At 39.9% G+C, this 21,161-nt stretch overlaps 3 protein-coding genes across 8 annotated transcripts; all 3 read left to right on the top strand.

Annotated features, from left to right (window-relative positions):
- Positions 1 to 2,971: 2,971 nt before the first annotated feature.
- On the top strand, positions 2,972 to 5,154 carry LOC115683340 (heavy metal-associated isoprenylated plant protein 45). The gene is made up of 3 exons (XM_030607846.2): positions 2,972 to 3,358; positions 3,561 to 3,636; positions 4,600 to 5,154. The coding sequence occupies exons 1-3, from the start codon at positions 3,311 to 3,313 to the stop codon at positions 4,917 to 4,919; spliced, it is 444 nt and encodes a 147-aa protein (XP_030463706.2). The 5' UTR covers positions 2,972 to 3,310; the 3' UTR covers positions 4,920 to 5,154.
- Positions 5,155 to 6,833: 1,679 nt separating this feature from the next.
- Positions 6,834 to 8,546, top strand: LOC115683336 (membrane steroid-binding protein 1-like). The gene is made up of 2 exons (XM_056315372.1): positions 6,834 to 7,255; positions 8,059 to 8,546. Exons 1-2 carry the CDS (start codon positions 6,918 to 6,920, stop codon positions 8,291 to 8,293), a joined length of 573 nt encoding a protein of 190 aa, XP_056171347.1. The 5' UTR covers positions 6,834 to 6,917; the 3' UTR covers positions 8,294 to 8,546.
- Positions 8,547 to 12,572: 4,026 nt separating this feature from the next.
- LOC115683329 (uncharacterized) lies at positions 12,573 to 21,152 on the top strand. Of its 6 annotated transcripts, none has more exons than XM_056315365.1 (7): positions 12,573 to 12,830; positions 13,626 to 13,687; positions 15,502 to 15,590; positions 17,053 to 17,229; positions 17,687 to 17,785; positions 17,899 to 18,141; positions 20,148 to 20,701. In XM_056315365.1, exons 3-7 carry the CDS (start codon positions 15,522 to 15,524, stop codon positions 20,607 to 20,609), a joined length of 1,050 nt encoding a protein of 349 aa, XP_056171340.1. In that variant the 5' UTR covers positions 12,573 to 12,830; positions 13,626 to 13,687; positions 15,502 to 15,521; the 3' UTR covers positions 20,610 to 20,701. The 6 variants fall into 6 exon arrangements, with proteins under 6 accessions (XP_056171340.1, XP_056171343.1, XP_056171341.1 ...); XM_056315368.1 differs by lacking the exon at positions 13,626 to 13,687 and adding an exon at positions 20,782 to 21,152 and having other exon boundaries at positions 12,574 to 12,830; positions 20,148 to 20,576; XM_056315366.1 differs by lacking the exon at positions 13,626 to 13,687 and adding an exon at positions 20,816 to 21,152 and having other exon boundaries at positions 12,574 to 12,830; positions 20,148 to 20,576.
- The last annotated feature ends 9 nt before the right edge of the window (positions 21,153 to 21,161 follow it).

The raw sequence follows: 21,161 nt of genomic DNA on the forward strand, positions 1-21,161 counted from the left end.
GATTCTTATGGTAATGACCAAAGAGGATTGCTAGCGCTGATAGGTTGAACGTCAACCCGTGTACTAATCAAGTTAATAATCTCTAGACCTGTCAAACCGGCGGTCGAGTCGAGTTTGAGTTGGGTCATAAATAGTTTGACCTAAATTGACCCATTAACCTGTTTATGACCATCCGACAAGAAAATAACCTATTTATGACCAATTTATTTGTAATACAAATCTATTAACTCATATCCGACATGATCCATGTTGCCAAGACACTTTCATATATAACCCATTGTAGGAAATCTATTTACTGAATATAACTAATCCACGTAACAACTCAGCCTATCATATATGAGTTAATAAATTGATTCATGACTTACTTTGACAAATTTACTAATCTCCTTGTAAAGATGTTTCCATTAACTTGATGAGATCGAGCGTGGCTGGATTGATAAAGTAGATGAGTGACGGAATCAAATGCTCTTATAGTACCTAAAGGCTATAAATTTCAAGAGAAATAGATGAATGCTTGATGTGCATTTGCACTCAAGGTGTTATAAACTTAACTAAATTGATGAAAACAGTCAATTTTCCATATCTAATCAATATTAAGAGAACATCCAAATTTCTTGAATTTGTTGCTTGGGTTCCTTCTCTCTAATCTATTTAATAGGCGAAAAGAGTATTAAGGGGAAAATGTCAAAGACATATCTAGCTTTTGACCCATTGATCACTTACATATCTCTATCTTTACAAATACTATTCACATACCTCCAGATAAATCACTCATTGAAAGACCAAAATTGCCCCTCCTTGCAAACTCTTTTTGTCATTTTTCTTTGGGAATTGGATGGTTTGCCTTTGTAGTTGGTTTTGAGCGTTTTGGATAGATGTAAGAATTTAGGATTCAGGGATGGGCATTTCGGAAAGAAAATTGCATTTTCATAAACAGAGATCCGAGGATAATCTATGTGAAGGTTCAAATGGCCTTGGTACTTCTAAAAGTAGAAACATGTAAGTGGTACTTGGGTGAAAGGTGAGCTACGTTTTTCTATTTTTTTCCTAAATTTCAACTCTCAAAAAACCCTGCAACTACATCATTGTTGTAGTACTCAATTAGGGGAATAATCCCATGATCCCTGTATACACGCGTGTCTGTGAACACATGCATCCAACATGGCACGATGTGTTTGTGGTGTGACTATTTTTTAAAAGTTATAAAAAGGATATAAGATTATCAATGGGCCGAAGGGGAGGGTATCAATTCCATACCACATTGCAACTCAAAGGAACATCAAATTTGGAGAGATGTGCTTCAGCTTATGAGGGCAAGCAATCACTTATGAAAGGCTACACTTGAAAAGGGCATATGCTAAAGAGATGGTCCTGATGATAGCTGCAGACATTGTGTGTGTGTGAGAAGCCACCACACCAACATGTGCTTCATAAGAATTATGTGCAAGGGTTCCTTTCTATCCATTTATACTATTCCCCTATTGAAAGAAGCCCCTGCCATCAACTTGAATGACCCAGCACAAAAGGTAATGGGAATAAGGAACATGGATAGTTGGAATGAAGTCGAAAAGCATAGAAAATGTAACCCATTTACTTGTTAAAAAAAAAAAGTACCCACTTAAAAAAAATCTTTTTTCCTACTTCAAAAAAAATTAAGACCATGCAAGACTGGCGATGCAACATGTTATATGTGATAGATATTGGTGACGGAAACAAGAGCAATGCTAGATACATCAAAATTGATCTACTTAGAATTGATATAGTAAATGATGTGATAGATTTTATGAACTTCAAAATATGTAACACATATTTGACGTCGATGATGATTTCAATTTTGCCATGTCGCTTTTCCCCTATGAGAAACTCTTATATGTACAATGTCTATCATGTGGGGATAATTGTCCAAAAAGTCATTAATCTATTATTTAGCGGCCAATTCAGTTCTAGACCTTTCAATTTTAACAATTCAGTTTTAAAGATTTTGACAATTTGCCAATTCAGTCATAAAACTTTTGACAGTTTGTCAATTTAATCCCAAACCTTCAATTTGTCAATTTAGTCCTAAACATTTTGACAATTTGTCAATTCTGTCCTAAACCTATTATTTGAATGATTTTATTGGAAGAATTATATTAACAAATTGTTAAAAGGTTTAAGAACAAATTGACATAATTAAAAGGTTTATGATTGAATTGGCAGTCGTACGATAGATTTATGATTTTTTAGATAATTTTCCCACATCATGTGTATTACGTGTTGATATACAATGTTATGCGCCATATGACTGACTATATGATGTTACACGCCGGATGACTTTTAATGTTTTCATAACCCGTTAGGATCACAATGAATGAGGGCACATAATGTATGGCGTTGCATCAACATGTCAAATGGTGGATGCATTATATGACAACAAGGACTTTCCTTTTTCTTACCGATGACCGGCGGAGAAAAACCCGCACAGTCCCGTGCTTCCCCGAGATGGTCGCGGCGCGTAACAGCCCCGCGGAAAAGATTCAAGCTCAGCCATGCAGACGTAGAATCGAAGTATAGCACCACCGTCGGTGCTTGTTAATCGAAATGACAGAAGTTTAGCTAACGTAAAACCAGGTTCGCTGGGCTCTACGACACCGCGTATGAGCTATCACAAGCTAATTCCCTCTTGCGTACAAGTCTAAAGAAACCCTACAAACACACCAAACAAGCTGTAATACTACGTACGTTTGATCCCACAATTCCACAGTCCACAAACATCATTCTTATTTCTTAATGTCATCGTTCTTTTAATATTAACCAATGCTTGACGTCTGCTCTTTTTATCTTTGTATTCTGTGCATTTTTCCGGAGAATAAGGCCACCATCTTACTTTCTAAGGAACTTACTTTTCCATTATTCGCTGTGTATATGATCTCGACCAAGCGGGACATAGATTCTGGCATATTATCGACAAACACAACGGCGACGAATTCACATTGGTCGTTCCATATTCTCCCACATTCTCTCGGACAATATTCCGCAGCATGAATCTCTCAATCTCTAATTGGAAATTCCTAGGCGTGGAGGCGTTGGCAAATTGGGTTGGATGCATCTCAAGCCGGCGCACATGATTAAATGCCTTCTGTCGTCATCTTGAAGAAGGTAACGCGCGAGCTCCACATCCAGACCACCCTCCCATCTTCATCTTCTCGAAAGAGAGAGAGGGAAAACAGGAGGAGGAGCGCCAAATCCCACCTTAAACTTAAACGGCGCGTTCGAGGGGGCAATCATCGTCCTCAGATCTGGCAAGGGAGGAACATATCGGGTCGCACTCATGCTTGGTTGGGGCTCCAGTAAGAAAGAAATATCAAATGCTTTGTCCGTAAGTGCTCTCTCTTGATCTTGATTCGACTCGTTGAAACTGCTCGTGATTAGCTTTCTCCAAGGTTTTGCAAGGGCTAAGTCTTGTTTACAATTGCATACAGATCATAGTAATCGCCATTTTCATTGATTTTTCTTCGCATTATTGTAGTTATGTTATATAGTTTGCGATTATCATTATCATTACTGTTGGGGTTTTATAGATTGTGGAACTTCTGGTGCACATGGACTGCGAAGGGTGCGAGAAGAGGGTGCGAAGGGCAGTATCGAAAATAGATGGCAAGATTCTGCTCCTGAAAAAACCATCTGAAACAGCATATTTTGATGCACTAAGTGATGGGTTTTCATCTTCTTCATCGTTTGCATGGTTTTTCATGCATATCTATCACGGCTAGGATTTATGCATAATCAAGTTATTACCATCCAACCATGCACGCATTCCATATATGATATTTACTGCACATAAAACATTTTTATGCATGTTTCAGTATAAAGTTCTTCAGCACAGGCATGCAATCTCCCAAATTGATTATTACCTAATTTCAAAATGAACTTCATTCTACCTAGTTCGAAGGATCTAATTGATCGGATTTGCTTTCCAGAAGTTATGCATGAATCTAAAACTTAATCTAATTAAGGTACTTCATGAGTCTTAAGGAAATCGCGTCACTGCACCCGCGCTCCTTGATTATAAAGAAATAAAGACACGATTTAATCTGACTGAGAGCGTCCATGGTTTAGTAAGGGAATGATGTCCACAGACACATTTCCTTTGTCAATTTATAGTTCTCATGATCATCATGATGATATTCCCCTTATTTATGTGAATAGCAGCAAAGAATTCCCACAAGTTAAGGACAATTATCTACTCACAAGGAAATCAACATCATTGATTATTTTCACTAATAATTGAACAGTACAAATTGAAGGCCTCAAGCTGGACATATAAGGTACATGTTGAACACACATATATGTAGATTTCCTCGACATAAAAAGAACAAAGGGTCATGTTACTAAGTGTTTCTGTGGCATTTGGTTAAGTTAAGTAAACGTAGAAATAATATTTTCCAAGACAATTTGAAAATGAAAAAAATTACTCATTTTAATAAAGCTGCTTACTTCAAATAATAAACTTTGAATTTTCGAAACACATTTAAATAAGACTTATTAATAATCGTTAAGGTACGCATATGCAAGTAACTCTGCCTCTCTCGCTCTACTTGTGCAATGCACCTAATGTAGGAGTGGACAGTGTGGAGGTGGACATGGACTCGCAGAAGGTGACGGTGACGGGGTACGTCGACCAGCGGAAGGTGCTGAAGGTGGTGAGGAGGACGGGGCGGAAGGCCGAGTTCTGGCCCTACCCGTACGACAGCGAGTACTACCCGTACGCCGCCCAGTACCTTGACGAGTCCACCTACTCCACCACCTACAACTACTACCGCCATGGCTTCAACGAGAGCATCCACGGCTACTTCCCCAACCAGGCATACTCCACCGTCGATGACAACACTGTCTTCATGTTCAGCGACGACAACGTCCACGCGTGCGCCGTCATGTGAAACGATCATTAATAAGATATCAAGATGTAATGGAACTGGATAAGATAGATATATACACTTGGGATTGTATATGGAGAATGACGGATGACTCGTTAACCTTGGAAAATACACACACATTATTATTACTTGAATAAGACATGGGCACATGTTCTATAGATATTGATAGTTGGTATTTTGTTGCCTTGATTCTTACAGGGATTGCAAACAATTAGTTGCATAAAGCAACGATACATTCGATATAGGAAGCATCACTTGCAAAAAAATGGCATTATAGTCCCTCCAATCATCAACATCTATAGAACTTTTATATCCAAACTCTGTTTGATTGATCTCTACGGATGTTCATATCAAGAAAAAAGGGCATTGTATAGTCCGCACAGTAGTTATGCGCTATGTAAGATGTGTATTCCCATCTTGCTTTCTTGTGCCATGAGAGATTTCATGATACCTAAGGTTGCAAGATATTAAGAGAAATGAATTGGACGGAATACGTTTGACAGGACGCCTAGTTAATGGGGCTTGTGCTCTGCACATCACATGTTCACATTAACTTGATAGTTACTTTAAAACACTTCTCTCTCTCTCTCTAACCGCCACTTAGCCCTTGTCGAGCATAGCCATCAAGCCTGCTTCTAGCCAAAGCTCGCCACCACTCGAGCTCAACACTTTGTCAAGCTCCCCACGCAAGATCCGTTGAGGGCGCATATGAGCTCTTGTGGATGCTGAAGATGGTGGCGGTGGCGATGACGGATGATTAGCAATGATACAAAGGGAGTTGAGACGAGGAAAAGAGTGATCGGAGGTGATCTACAAGTTTCGCTTTTACATTAGGAGAAGAACACAGACATAGTGTAAATCAATTTGCTAATGGGATATGGTATAGTGTGCTAACAAAGCTCCCTGCCTCAAATATCACATCTCATTAGCTAAATTAAGAATAATCGCTCTTCCTAAACTTTTTCATAAAAAAAAATAAACAATAATAACCGCTCTTAACACCTTTTGTGGTCGATTTGCATCCTATAATCGTTTTCATCTTTATAATTTACACCTCTTTGAATTCGAGGTTGAAATCCAAATCTCACTATTCGAAACTTGTGATCTCAATGATGCACTTTCAATACTTATGTCTAGCAAAGTAATTTCGTAGAGGGGGTCTTTACATAATTGGACCAAATTAATCTAAAAAGTTTTTTTGGTCATTTTAGGGTACATGTACATACTTTGAAACCCCAAAATTAGGTCTATAATTAAAATTGACATCATGTTTAAAGAAAAATTCGAACGTATTGAATGTGTTCGTTTCGCGAAAAACGAATTATTTGGAAAACATTTTCCTAAAAATGGTTATTGGTATCGCTTATAAAAATGAAAAAAAGAAAAAAAAACTTTATCGTCCATGGAAATATTTACATATAAATTGTTGATGATAATGAAAAAATTTTCATGAACTAATTATTTCAAGTGATACAAGTGATTATTTTTACGAAATTATTTTTTAAATAATTTATTTTGGCAAAATAAACGGATTAATTAAAAAAAACAATTATTTATCTCACACATATTATTTTTGAGATAAGTGAATTGGAAGTTCTGATATTTATCACAAAAGTGCAATTAAGTCCTAAAACTATTAAATTGGCACAATCAAATCTTTCTGTTGGTTGTACTTTTTGAAAATTTTAGAATTCGATTACACTTTCATGACAAATTTTACGATTTGATTGCACTTTTTGAAATTTTCAGTACTCGATTATATTTTTGTGATAAATTTTAAGATCTAATTGCACTTTTTAAAAAATTTTAGAACTCAATTACGCTTTGTACACAACTTTTAAGTCTTTTTTAAGTGCATTAAATCCTCCTATCTTTGTCATTTGCCTCCTGCGAGTTAAAGTAGGTGAGCCGGAGGCGTGGTAGGTAAATCGTGCGAATGGACGTCGACGAGCTGATGATTAATCACCATTTCATGTTTCGGCTCCCCGAGATTCTCTCGACATGGGGCTTCACGCGGCGGCGACGGAGGCGATAGCGGCGTACACGGGCCTCTCCCCGGCGGCATTCTTCACCATCCTCGCCCTCATGGTCGCCGTCTACAAGGCGGTGTGCGGCATGTTCGTTGACCCCGACGACGATCTCGACAAGAAGGCGGCCGCGGCGAGCGCCACGACGTCCGCCGCCCCGCCGCCGCCGCCGCCGCCGCCGACCGTCCCCGCCGAGCCGGTCCAGCTCGGGGACGTGACGGAGGAGCAGCTGCGGGCTTACAACGGCTCCGATCCGAGCAAGCCGCTTCTCATGGCGATCAAGGGCCAGATCTACGATGTCTCTCGCTCCAGGTGAGCATTCGTTGCCTTGTTTCTGGTACATGACGATGTCTGTGCGTGCTGATTGGGTGTATCTGCTTGTTGGATCTTGGTTGAGTTTGGTTTATGCGATGATTGAACCACTGATTGGGCTTTCTGATTGCCGATACCATGTGTGTGTTGAATGCGCTGTTCGACAGTAGATGACCAGATAAGCTCCATGGATGCTTAAATACATGCAGTAAAGTGATAGGGTTGTGATTAGCGGTACGAGAATCGGATGTCAGTATTAGGGATTCGCGGTCGGACTTTGGAACCCTGAGGTTGTGCAAGTGGATTGGACAGGGAAGTGAGATCGAATTTCCTTCGTCTAACTGGTAATGGTATCAACTATTCTCTACAGTAGTCGAATTCCGTAATTTGGTGTGGCTTGAATCTCGTTTGTCTGTTTGACTTGGCATTCGAATGCTTAGTCCGTGTAATAAGCTCACGGAGAAGAATGCCGCCGAGTGGTGATAAAACTGTAAGGGCAAGTAAAAGCAGTGTTAAATTCTCGGCTGAACTGAAGTAGACTGTTTAATTTACTTGCATTTGGACTCCGCATTCATTGGCATTGTACTGAAAATCACTAAGATTAGAGTTGGAGGCTCCAACTCCCAATCTATAGCCGAGGATACGGAAATGAGACGCACCCTAAAGTTGCTGGCATATGATTCATTGGGAGATTAAATGGTTGCATCAGATGAAGTTGTGCACCGTGCAAATGTTTGTTGAATTTATTCTCAGTGGGAATCTGATTCTCTCTCTCTCTCTCTCTCTGTGATAATTCGGTGCAGGATGTTTTATGGTCCAGGGGGGCCATATGCCTTGTTTGCAGGAAGAGATGCGAGCAGGGCGTTAGCATTAATGTCGTTTGATCCAAAAGATCTTACGGGGAACATTGAGGGGCTGAGTGAGTCTGAGCTTGAAGTTTTGCAGGATTGGGAATACAAGTTCATGGAGAAGTATGTGAAAGTTGGGGAAATTGTTCCTGATGGAGCAAGAACTGGTGTCAAAGATAAAAGTCTGTGAGAGCTAGGAAAAGCAAAAATATGGTGACCGGGAAGCAGAATGGAAAGCGAATCCCTCGCTGTAGGTATGAGTTGGCTTCGCTTTCACACTTTTCCTGGTATTAGATGAGATGATGTTGAGGTATTACTTGATGAGCTTGAGCTGAATGTGCACTGTATGTACTTGTTGCCGAATAATATAGCTTGAAAGTAATATATGTCAAGCAAGGCATTCTTCATATCGACTGGACAAAATGCCTTTGGTCTTCAAGGAATTGTAGCTGCTTCGATTGGCTTTTCACGAAGGGCTAGATGAAAAACTCGCCACCGTGACCATCTGGAATATGATCTCGGATTTTCCTTCTCTTGCCAATGTATGCCTATTATCTAGCTCGGCGACAGGCATAGCAGAAGGAGAATAAGAAAGAGGCTATTCAAACTAAGGGTGTCATGCAAACTAAAGTTTGTCCAACCTAGTGTCTCCATCTCAGAGGTTGGAGAGAACCGACCAAACTGGTGTTTCTTGTGCAATGTTGTTAAGAAAGGTAAAGAGACTGTCTCCGAACGGTGCAGATGGTTCTTTGCCACTCTTTAAGACCCACAGATTCATTGTCTTTGCAATGGTTTTGGCAAAAAAAAGGACACTTTGCTCGAAAGCCGCACCACTACCTTATGAATTTCGGGAAATGCTCCGATCGACCCGATTAGGGGCCGGTCGTGGTCGAGCAGCCTCTCCTTGGAAGGCCGCGGTGTAGTTGGTTGAATGCTCAAATATAACTCCGGTGAAAATCTTTCCTCTCTACACGGAGTTTCTCATCTGACCCCTCGTCGTCCTAAAAATATTGGGTCAACATAAAATGCTGACTGGAGGGAGGGTCCGAGCATGTGAGGGATCGGCGGTCGAGACACATAATGATGTTCTTAAGGTTGTGAGAGAGAAAAGTTCTACTTTGTCGTTCACGTCCTCCATGCTTTCTCGAATTAAGTCCGCGTATCTTTAATTTGTTTAACCAAATTATTCTATTTTCATGAAATTTCTCCGACATCAAATCCGATCAAATTTAATTGATGGGGCCGGGCCGTTGAACGATGCCAACAAATGATGCGGATAAATTTTGCAAATGCTCACGTGGACGCCCATGTTGATGCGTACGGACTGGTTTAGCCAATGTCCATGTTACACCGTCTGACGGCATGTCAAGGACCTCGCAAACTCAATGCCCGTAAGTTTTACCACTGGGGGTTTACCCCAGTGGCCACCCTTCTCACTTGAGAAGGGGGAAGTGGGGAGTTCGAATCCCCACCTTCGCAAGGGATAGGGGTGGGGCCGCGTAGTTTAAGATGTGGGTTTCGACGTCCACGCCCTGTAAGAGGTGGGGCGCAAGTCTGAGTGTGTATCGTGAGTGTGAGAGATAGAGTAGGATCGACAAAAAAAAAAAAAAACTCTATGCCCGTACAAGTCGCAATCCATTCGCCATTATGAGGCCACGCACCCAATGACGGAAATTACAACGCTTTGCTGCGTGCCGGCCAAGTTTAGCTGCTAGCTTGACAGTAGCTAGGTGGCGCTTGTCTATTGGCGCTTTCTATCGTGCACACATGGACTCGACCACCCACCCATCTCTATTTTCTCGCGGCGTACCAATTAAACCAAGGGTCAGCCAACTAACTACTTTCAATTTAAAAACAAATTAGCTATTAAATGAACATTTTTTTTTATTTTGGTCATATATATTAAATGAATATTGACTAGACGGGGTCCTCAAAAAAAAAAACATGGGGAAAATTACGAATGAAAGAGCTTGAGGTCGTTTTCGCAAAGGAGACTCCGCAAAATGGATTCTAGAAAGTCGTCCGGATCGAAATAATCGAAGAGGCCAAATGACATCACGATCGTGATCGTCACGCTGGACGTGCCTCCTTCAATCTCGTCCGTCCGTCCGTCCATCCAATTTTCCCACGCACACGTGGCCGGATCTCATTGGCTTACTTGCCACCAAACCTCACCATATGGTCAAAAATCGCGAATCAAATCTACTTTCTCGGTCTTCGTCCCCGCCTCGATCTATCTATCCATCCATCCATTCGACATCCCATAGGCCCCGGCCGGGGCCCACTGTATATAAAAGAGGTAGATTTGAATGGTTGTCACAAAATTGACCATTTTTCATCGAAAAAAAGCGATTTTTAAATTTTGACATAATATATAATATAATCTCTAAATTTTTAATTTATTCAATGTAATTTTTGAGCTTTTGATACATATTCAAACTAGTCCTTGAACTATATAAAAATGTTCAATGATAGAAATATAACATTGGATGTTTTCAATATAGTTTAAGGACTAGTTTGAAAATTTACCGAAAATTCATGGATCACATTAAACAAATAAAAAATTCAGGGAGGGCCTTGTACATTGGGCTAAAGTTCAATGACCATATTGAACAAATTAAAAGTTTATGAACCGCATTACATATTGAGCTAAAGTTTAAGTATCATATGTGTTATTATCCTTTTTTTCCTCACTATAACTTCTCGAAATCCCGCATTCTTTCTAACTTTGTCCTTTCATTTCATGCGATTGTTTTTTTTCCTCATATATTACATGTCATTTCAATTTATTATCTAATATAATTCCGTTCGAATTTTATTGTTACTGGCATCTTACGTGTCACATGATGTGGTAAGCCCATATCCGATGGATCCTACATGGACCGTTACCACGTGGAGCGATCTCATCGAGCGCAATCAAAGGCAAGAATGATGTTGGACGAAATCTGTGGTTGGCGGAGCCATTGTGCAATGAAATCACGATCGAACGGAGTCGTCACTAATGATGAATAGTGGTTTCTCCGAATGTGATTTGGTTTGCAAATTTTGCCTTCACAAGAACCCTAGCAAACCCATTTTTGCCTCCAACTTGATTTTCCCCAAATTGCCCCATTTGGAGCCACTTGATACGACCCCTAAATTGCGTTTATTTCAAGGAAAAAAAAGGAAAAAAAAAAAAGGCCTGCCCGAGAAGAAACACCGTCGTTTTGGGATGCTTTCTTTTATTTAGGTCAGACATTTTGGGATGCTTCAAAACGTAAAATTCCACACCAGATGTTAGCTTGACGGAATGTCTCACTGCAATTCCTTATTTTAATTTCGCTTTTCGGGCTTCATTTATTTTACGAAAAATAAATAATTTTAAAAATATTTTCTCAAAAATAATTACTCGTATCGCTCGAAATAATTAATCAATGAAAAATATTTTTATTATCTGTACTTATATCTAAATATTTTGGATAAATACCATGAAAAACTCCAAATTAGTACACTTGTGACAAATTTAGCCCAAACTAATTTTTTTATCACAAAAAACCCCAAGCTGGTACACATGTAACAAATTTACTCCAAACTACCCCAAACTGGTCAACTTGTGGCAAATTTACTCTCCGTTAAATTCAATTAATACGTTAAATTTGATTAATACTACGAAAAATCACAAATTGGTATACCTGTGACAAATAGATGAGTAAAACCCCAAACTTGTACTCCCGTCAACTGTCACGTGTCAATTAACTCAGCAATTTGACGGTAAAATTGAACAAAAATTAACGGATGGCAAATTTGTCATGGGTGTACCAGATTGGAATTGGGGTAAATTTATCACAGGTGTACTAGTTTGAGTTTTTTTATGATATTAACTTAAATATTATGGTGAAGGTTGAAGATATCATTCATTTTTATGGACGATATAAGCTGATATTTTTGGGAAAATATTTTCTAATAGGGTTAATACCACGAAAAAACCTCAAACTGGTACACCTGTGATAATTTTATTCTAAACTAATTTTTTGACCACAAAAAATTCCAAACGGTACACCTGTGATAATTTTACCCTCGGTTTGTTTACGTTAAATTTTATTGTCAAATTGCTTTGTTAAATGACAAGTGACAGTTAAATGATGTGAGAGTTTTATGTTTTACCCTTCGTTTGTTATAGGTGTATCAGTTTGTGCTTTTTTGTGTTATTAATCCAATTTAACGGAAACTAACAGAGGGTAAATTTGTCACAAATGTACCAGTTTAGGGTTTTTAGTGATCAAAATATTATTTTGAGATAAAATTATAACAAGCGTATTAATTTAAAATTTTTCATGATAAAAAATTAATTTAAAATAAAATTATCATCAATATATTAATTTTGAATTTTTCGTCATATTAACACTTTCTTATTAAGTCTAGTACAAAGCTAACGTCAATGGTTGGTTTTTTCTTGGGGTCGCGATATGCATGTATATATGGTTCCAAAAATGGAGAGATAGCGGCAGGATCAGTGGATCACGCCCGTTTACTCTCTCCCTTCTTCCTTCTTCGTCCTCGACATACCCAGCAGAGCAAGCAACGCAAAGCAAAGCAAGCGACCCATCATCGTCGTCATCATCATCATCATCATCCCTCATGAGCTCCCAAGGATTGCGGGCGAATCATGCAGATTCGCGGTTCCCACCAGCTCACATCTGACAACCGCGAGCTCCTCCCTCCTCCCCCTTGTTGTTCACGGCATCTCTGTAAGACCCTTGCGTGTGTCGTCCTCCTCCTCGTCCTCGCCGCCCCTTCTTTTGGATCGCTTCTTGTTGCGCATCGTGTGCACGCGGGCGCATGTTGCATTCGCACGTTTCGTGTGGTTTTGATATCTCCGCATCGCCGTTCGTCTCCCGCCTGGGAAAACGGAAGATGGGTCACCCGTCTTCTTGCTTTTTGAGCGACCTTGTCCGGGTTCTGGGGTTGTTCTGTTGAATGATATCGTTGTTCTGGTGTATTAGAATCTATCATCCAAAGGGTCGTTGATCACCATCACCATCACCATCACCATCATCACCACGGTCGCATGCTGACGTGTTAGCTTATCCTTGTGGTAACTAAGCTATCTCCATCAAGCACGTCCAATTACATGCGCGAGACGTGCGATTTTGGGTTCTTGACGGTTTGTTGATGGAACATCGATTGCATTTTATGCGATGTCCTGAATATGTTTGCATGTATATGTGATAAAGCTCTGTTTTTTTATCAGCCGATGAGGAAATGGCGGTGCTTTATATCATTTTCATTTGTTGGATCACTCAGCCCGTATGCGGAGCTGTATCATTTCCGCTTTTTTGCCTGCTAGAGATGATAGGGAACTGGAGAAAGAAGTTTATGCAATTCTTTTTGGTGCGATTTGTTTGGGTTATGATGGTCATTCTGTTATCATGTTTGGGGGATGTTTGGTAACTTACCCTTTACTAGTTATGTTGAGCAATCAGAAATTGCATTTACAAACTTTAATTTCATCAGAGGAAACCTTGAGCTATCTTGGTTGGCAGTCGAAAGAGAAATTAGCATGAAGATGCATCGATGATCTAGGAAAAGCAAGGAATTGTTACAGGTGTGTACCTTTTCAGGTTGAGCTTTCATGTAGTGGCCTCACTCTCCGGCAATCTATTGGCAATCAGAAAACAGATGGAAGGGAGATAGTTTGCCATGCTAGAGCAGGGGAGTGCAGTTTTTTCTTTAAATGCATTACAATTGGAGACATAGAATCTTTATATGGAGAGTAACCTATTCTAATTGCAGAATCCTAGTTCATCAATCTCAAACTGGAAGTCATATGCTCACTGAGGGTATCTAATTTGGATACAAATAAAATCTTTCTTCAGGTGTCGACCAATGCTTCTGGAGTCTGTAGTATGTGCAAAAAGAAATTAGAAGTGCATGGCTCATTTTTGCCCCCTTCTTTTTTTCTACATTTTCCTTTAAGATTCAGAACTTCTGGACCTTAAGCCTAGCTGAACTCAAGATCAGAAGAATACTAGTGAAATACTTGGATAGGAATCCCGATCGTCTCCTCAACTAAGGTGCATATTTTCACTACCAAGTGCAATAATGGCCGCTTATCATCCTTTCCAATTATTGGCATTCGCCTAATCTAGAGCCTGGGCAGCAAGGGAAACTTAAATAAATAGCCAATGCCCCCCTCCGTTGGTACTTTTTTCCCAACTGTATCTGGAAGGCAGACCCTATCTTGAAGCTTTGTTCCAGTCGTGATTGAAGTGCTCTTCGTCTTCTTCCGTTTTCTTCTTTATTCCTGTGAAGTAAGATAACTACACCTTTTGATGTGCTCCATTGGGAGAACTGGTGGCATCTCCTATCTTCCTTGCTTCATCTGAATATATATTCAAGAGATTTAAGATGGATGTTCTGCAGGGAAATTGATTGCTCAGGAAATTCCTCTTTGGCTTAAGAATAGAAGAGAAATTTGCTAGAGGAATTTTATGGGCCAAATACGAGGCTTGTGCAGCTTTCAAGTGTTTAGGATGATATAGTTTTGAGCCTCAATTGGACAAAAATGAGAGTTTTGGCTGTGGAGATATGTACTGAATCTTTATTGGGTAATTGAAGGGGATATAAACCATGGCTGGGTCAGTGTAAACCTTGATCTTGAACTTCTGGGAAAAGTGCCTAATTCTGAATGCTAATAGTGTGTGATTTTGTGTTCTTCATTACTATTTCTATAGTTTTGATATGCCACAATTTGATATATCACTTCTCTTCCATCATTTAGAACTGACATGAAGATATGTCTTCATTACTATTGTCCTCTTTAGACTATTTTTGAAGTGCCTTCTTCAGTGGAGTAGATATGTCTCTTTGTTTGCCTCCTAAAGAAACTGACAGAAAATCCGCAGCTAGACATCTTAGTTATTTGGGGAAAATATGGTTTTTTATTTTGCCTTTCCAGTGTATCTTAGACTTGGAGGCAACGGGTTGTTGAGTTGGATTTTCAGAAATTTGCCATGTCAGCATATATGTGTAAAGTGTACAAACCCTGTACTTTCTCAATGATTTCACTCACCTTATACTTTTAATTGTTGATTTAAATATAATTTACTTAAGTGAGGCTCTAAGTATTCTCAAGTGGGTTGCTTCTCTTCCATCTTGTCCTGAAGCTGACTAACGATCTTTAAAATTTGTGGATGTCTCGTGCTAACAAATTCTTCTAGTTATAGATCAAAATGGGTATGTCTTCGTCTGCAATTTTCAGTATCATGCTTTTCAATCTGAAGTATAATGAATTGATTGCCTGAAGGTCTTGTTTGTCTAATATAAGCATGTGCACATGTTTGCACCTTTTTAACTTGCTCTTCTTTCTTTTCTCCAGTTTTTTATGATGAAGATTTTCTGTTTTCTTCTAAGTTTCAGCCTGCTCCAGAATTTGAAATATGTCTTTCAGAAAGTCACGGGCAAGTGGAGCAGAGAAAAGTCTGTCCTTCGAAGAGCAACAGACCAAGGTGTAGAGCTGAAACATCTTTATGTATATGCAGTGTTTCTGTAAGAAATTTACTATTCTTTTATATGAAAGGCCTAATTCCCTTAAAAAGCACAAGCTTTAGCTTGGGTTCAAGTTCTGGCCAAACTTTTCTTTTTTTCATAAAAAAGCATCAACTTTAGCTCGGATTCCAATTCTGGCCCAAACCTTTTTTGTCTTATGAAAAAGCACAAACTTTTAGTTGGCACCCAAATCTGACCTTCATCAAGTTTCCGTCCAATGAGTCGCCGAGTACACGTCGAATATTTAATGGCATCATTAGACGGAAACTTGATGGGGGCCAGAGTTGAGTATTGACTTAAAGTTGGTGCTTTTTTATGAGGAAAAAAACTGTCCGGGCCAAAATTGAGATAGGACCTGAAGTTGGTGCTTTTTAAAGGAATTGGGCCCTATAGTACAAGATTAGTGCTAATATCATTGATTGAACTTTTGTCTTTCTTGCTGAAATGCTCTGCTCCGGTGTATCCCATCTCTTGTTTTACCACATTTCTGTCTGTGACTTGTCTTTCCTTGCAAAAGTATATTAAGCTATAGTCCCATCTCTGATCTATGTGGGGCCTTGCTGATTGTTATGCACCATCTACTCAACATAAAATAACTACACTAGTGAAGATGCAAATTCTTTTGTGTCTGTCAGTGAGTTATTACTCAGTTTTATATTCTCTCTCATGTGAGGAGTCATTTTATGTGTTCTTTCGCATGGTTAAATAGATTCATGTATTGGACCGTGTTAGCAAAATATGTTATGCTGCCGGGTTACAGCCTGTATGCTATCTTCTGTGATTTTTCGTAACAAAACTAGGGCACACCGTGGTGATCTTTTGGCACAAACTTTCTGTTGTTATCAACGTAGAAGCATTTTGCTGTGTTTGCCATTAATCTGGCTGACATGTACTTGACTAATGATGATTTTTCTATCAACATGTCTGACAATCTTTGCCAGCTTTTGAAAAGTGACTTCAAAGCATAGAGAAGCTCTTTCAATGAGCACTTTCAAACTATATACACCCATAGCATGGTATCACCCCTTGGGAAGATACTGACACAATCCTTTATGTGCCAACCAAACATGAGCATCGTGCTCATTCGGAGTGGCTAGTGCAATGCTGACAACATCTGAGCAGTGTAGCTACCTTTTCAAAAGTTCACTCTAGTTCCCAGTCCTACCCATTTTCCTAAAGCACTTCAGAGGATTCTTCTCCATTGTTTGTAGTGCTTGAGAAGCTCTGCTATGTTTTGACTTCTGTGATACTACTCTTTCATTTTCCTCTAGAATGGTAGATAGTAACTTCACTTGGCAAACTAGATTCCTGCGACAAGTATGAATGGGAAAAAAAAGTGAACCCATTTTGTGGTTGACAGATATTTAGGATTGTTAAATGTTGACTCTTTATTTGAATACTCACTTGTCTCCTTTCCATCAGGTCAATGAAGTCAGAAAGATTTTGGGGCCTCTTGCTGATAAGCTTCCAACACTATGTTCAGATGCATCAATCATAAGGTACCTCAAGGCAAGAAACTGGAACACCAAGAAGGCGGCCAAGATGCTGAAAGAAACATTGAAATGGAGACTGGTTTACAAGCCAGAAAAAATTAGATGGGTAAATTCTGTCTTAATTACTAATATTTTGCATCTTGTTTGCACGACCTAGTTCTTAATGTTGATGTCAAATACCCTGCAAGTTGATCTGGAACAGCTATTAAGACAGCTGATGAGTTAACATCGTTAATGCTCTATGATCCTTTAGAAAACTTTGGTCGACTCATTCTAACTGCCATGGGATGATGAACGATAAGCACCTTGCTTATACCCTGATACGACTGTCTTTCTATGGGTTTTCAGAGTGAGGACACATGACTGCAATGAGTTCAAACCAAATTTTTTTATTTTGCATGAGATTGAACAGGGCATAATTTAACTTTCATGTTTCACCTGTAGTATTAATGAGCATCACTTACTAATTGACCTTAGAAATGCTTCACTTACTTGGTTATTGCCATGAGCATCTTGGCTTTTGTTGACATGTGACGAAGCTTCTGTGTTTGTGATGCTTCTAGGAAGACATCGCTCGTGAAGCTGAGACAGGTAAAATTTACAGAACCAATTACTTTGACAAGCATGGAAGGACTGTTCTTGTCATGAGACCAGGTTTTCAGGTAAAGACATACAATTGCAGAATAGGAATATGTGGTAGTCTTTCTCTCTCTTCTTGTAATATAGAACATTCTGCTCTCAGAAATTGAAATTCTTTCTGTGTTCTCTGGCACAGAATACAAAGGCAACAGAAGGGCAGATTAAGTATTTGGTTTATTGTATGGAAAACGCAGTTCTGAATTTAAAGCCAGATCAGGAACAAATGGTGTGGCTAATTGATTTTCAAGGATGGAACATGTCGAGCATATCAGTGAAGGTTACTCGGGAGACGGCACATGTATTGCAGGATTATTATCCTGAGAGACTAGGCATCGGTATCCTCTATAATCCACCCAAAATATTTGAGTCCTTTTGGAAGGTAATTGTTTTCTTTTCTTTTTCAGTTTTCTGTACCTTTCACTGACAATATTATGCATTGAGCAGCTAAAACTATTGCTTGTTCTGATCGATCCATTTCTAGATTTCTCACATATTAGAATTGGGACAATCATGTAAAGATCAAGTTTCTCTTTGCATATCCTGAGTTTCAAGTTTTAATCTGGAAATGTGTCCACGAGTAGAATTCTACATGGATGGGAGTAGACATACAGGATGAGCGATGTTTGTTTCTAGAGAAAAAAAAAGTTGCAATCTGAGTTCATTGGTACGATTAATCTAACCATTAATACAGTGTTCAATTTCGCTGATTGGTGCTTGAGAAGTAATTCTAGGCAAGTATACTGGATGCTGTTCTATCCATGAATGGTCATGAGTTTGATGAAGGTATATCAATTTAATGGAGTTGGAAGTGGAACAGTTGCTAGCAAAATTAATCAGTGTGCCTACCCATACATGTGTCGCACTGATGGGAAGTGCTTTCACCGAGTTAACTGAGGATAAATCATGGGTGAGCATGGTCCGGGTGGGCGGTTCCCACCCTAGAACCAGGAACCGCCCACTAAGTACCGGTTCCACAAAATGGGAACCGGGAACCACCCGTTGGTTCAATGGACCCACCCGCGAACTGGACTGGACCGCCGGTCTAGTTCCCGGGTGGGTCCATGGAACCGGTCCTACTAGGGAAATCTGCAAGCATCTGCTAATTCAAGATTGATTTTGGAATGGTTCATGCTTGGCATTTTAACAAACACCTTTCATGCATTTCTCTTTAGCAATATGAACAGCATGACCAGGGCACCGACGAGGTTGTATGCCTCTTAATTAAATCAAAACATGAAATTTCTCCAGCAAGAAAGAATGCTGCAGAAACCTGTTAACTCAAGCATCTCTACCAGATTCCACACAAACAAAAACATGAAAATTCACAAAAAAAGAGGAAAAAAGCTAGATGTAAACAGAGATGTTCTTCCAGCAATCCACGAGCAACAACTACAAGCACTGTGAGCGAGCGAGGTGGAGGAGAGTCATGACGAGTGTCGTGAGTGGCAAGCTTGTGAGTCTGAGTGAGAGGGAGGCGAGGCTGACTGTGAGAGAGGGTCGGAGGAGAGCCCGCGACTGTGAGAGGTGAGGCGACAACGGACGGAGAGCGAGATGAGCAACAAAGGAGGTGGAGAGACTGTTTTCTTTAAGGGGTGAGAGAGAGACCGAGTAAAGGGTTTATTTCTATTTTAAATTATAGCCTGTAATTAAAAAAAAAAAGAAATATATATACCGGTTTGGTCCGGGTGGGCGGTTCCACGCCTAGAACCGGGAACCGAACCAGTACTCACTGGTTCCAGTAATTTGGAACCGGGAACCAGACCGGTCCTCATGGAAACTACTGGTTTTGGGCCGGTTCGGTCCAGTTCCGGACGGTTCCCGGTTCTTTTGCACACCCCTAGGATAAATGGAGCGTGCAGATGCTTGATTTAGAACATATTAAGTAGCACCAGTGCAGCATAACGAGTAATTAGTGGTTTTGTTTATTCGATTGCTATTAAAATGATGATTGGCAAGTGACATGTCTAGTTTCTAAAGGACATGGTAAATGCGTCAAACTGGATTTCCTTTACTTGTTAATTTACCAGTTCTTGTAAAGGACTAATGAAGTTGGAACTTTCAACTGTCCACATTGATTCTTATGATAGATACTGGTTATCCTACGCAAGCACATCGGTTTTGTTGCTGCATTATTTTGCTAGGAAAAGTCTTGTCTTACACCGACGGCTTCTTAATAGAGTTCCACACAACTATGTCTTAATTGACAAAAGTTGAAAAAACGGGAAAGCAAAATTAGGGACCTGAAATTTGCGTCAAATTCATCTTCTTTTCCTTGCCTTTGAGAACTTCTGGAATTAGCAAATTTTCGCTTTGTCTGTCGGAATGATAATATATAGTTGTGGGAGGTTGGAAATTGTTAAATTGATGAAACTTCCTTAATAGCAGTTGGTGAAACCATTCCTTGAGACCAAGACATTCAAAAAGGTCAAGTTTGTCTACTCAGATGATCCGCAAAGCCAGAAGATAATGGAAGAGCTATTTGATATGGATAAGCTGGAATCTGCATTTGGGGGCAAAAACCCTGTCGGTTTCAACTATGAGACCTATGCACAACTGATGAGAGAGGACGACAAGAAGAAAATGTCCGATTCCGTCTCCGATTCTCCTCTACCGTCCTATCTATCCCCTGCTGAGTCTGAAATACACCAGGAAGACGCATCCATTTCAGACCCTGATTCTGAGGCCTCTGAAGGAGGCTTTACACCGAGTCATGAGATGGCTTCTCTAAATTTAGAGGAGGGCGCGAACAAAGCAGTGGTCTCGCCGCCTGTTGGTAATGACCCAGGACACAGTCAATCAGAAGCAGCCAAAGAGGTATACCTGAGGATCCAGCATGAGTATCTGTGATTGTTCTACTCAATTATTTTGTTGTATTGGGCCTTCATCATGCATCATTGTACAACATCCGCGTAGTGTAGGTCTGAAAATGGTGATGAACACCACAATCGGTGGACAAATGGATGGTCATGTCGGACGGTAGAACCATATTCTGAAATATCTCATTTACATTTGTCATCAGAAAACTTTATAGCCCGTTCATTTTTCTGAATTAGAAGATGCTGGGACTGTAGCGTGCCACTCTCGCATTCTCTCTGACGCCCAAACGAGCCAGGTTTGGGAGAAGCATGATCCTGAAAACCCCCACATTTGGAAGATGTTGAAGATTAGAAACCAACTCCTTTTGACAAGCACATGCCTTTTGCATTGGCCTGGAAGTAACCCTAATACAACTAGCTATTTCCGTAAGAAATGATGCTGATTATGTGATTCTGTTGTGGCTGTTATTTCAAGATTGCGTTGTAAACACTCGGCTGATTCGTTGGTAAAAATATCTCTCCCATAAGTTGGTCAGGGAAAATAACGCAAATATAATAGTACAGCTTTAACTTAGCTCGAGTT

This window comes from Syzygium oleosum, unplaced genomic scaffold (genome assembly GCF_021117445.2).
Source record: "Syzygium oleosum isolate NSW1041296 unplaced genomic scaffold, Sole_v2.1 Sole_v2.10, whole genome shotgun sequence".
In the NCBI taxonomy this organism is placed as follows: Eukaryota; Viridiplantae; Streptophyta; class Magnoliopsida; order Myrtales; family Myrtaceae; genus Syzygium; species Syzygium oleosum.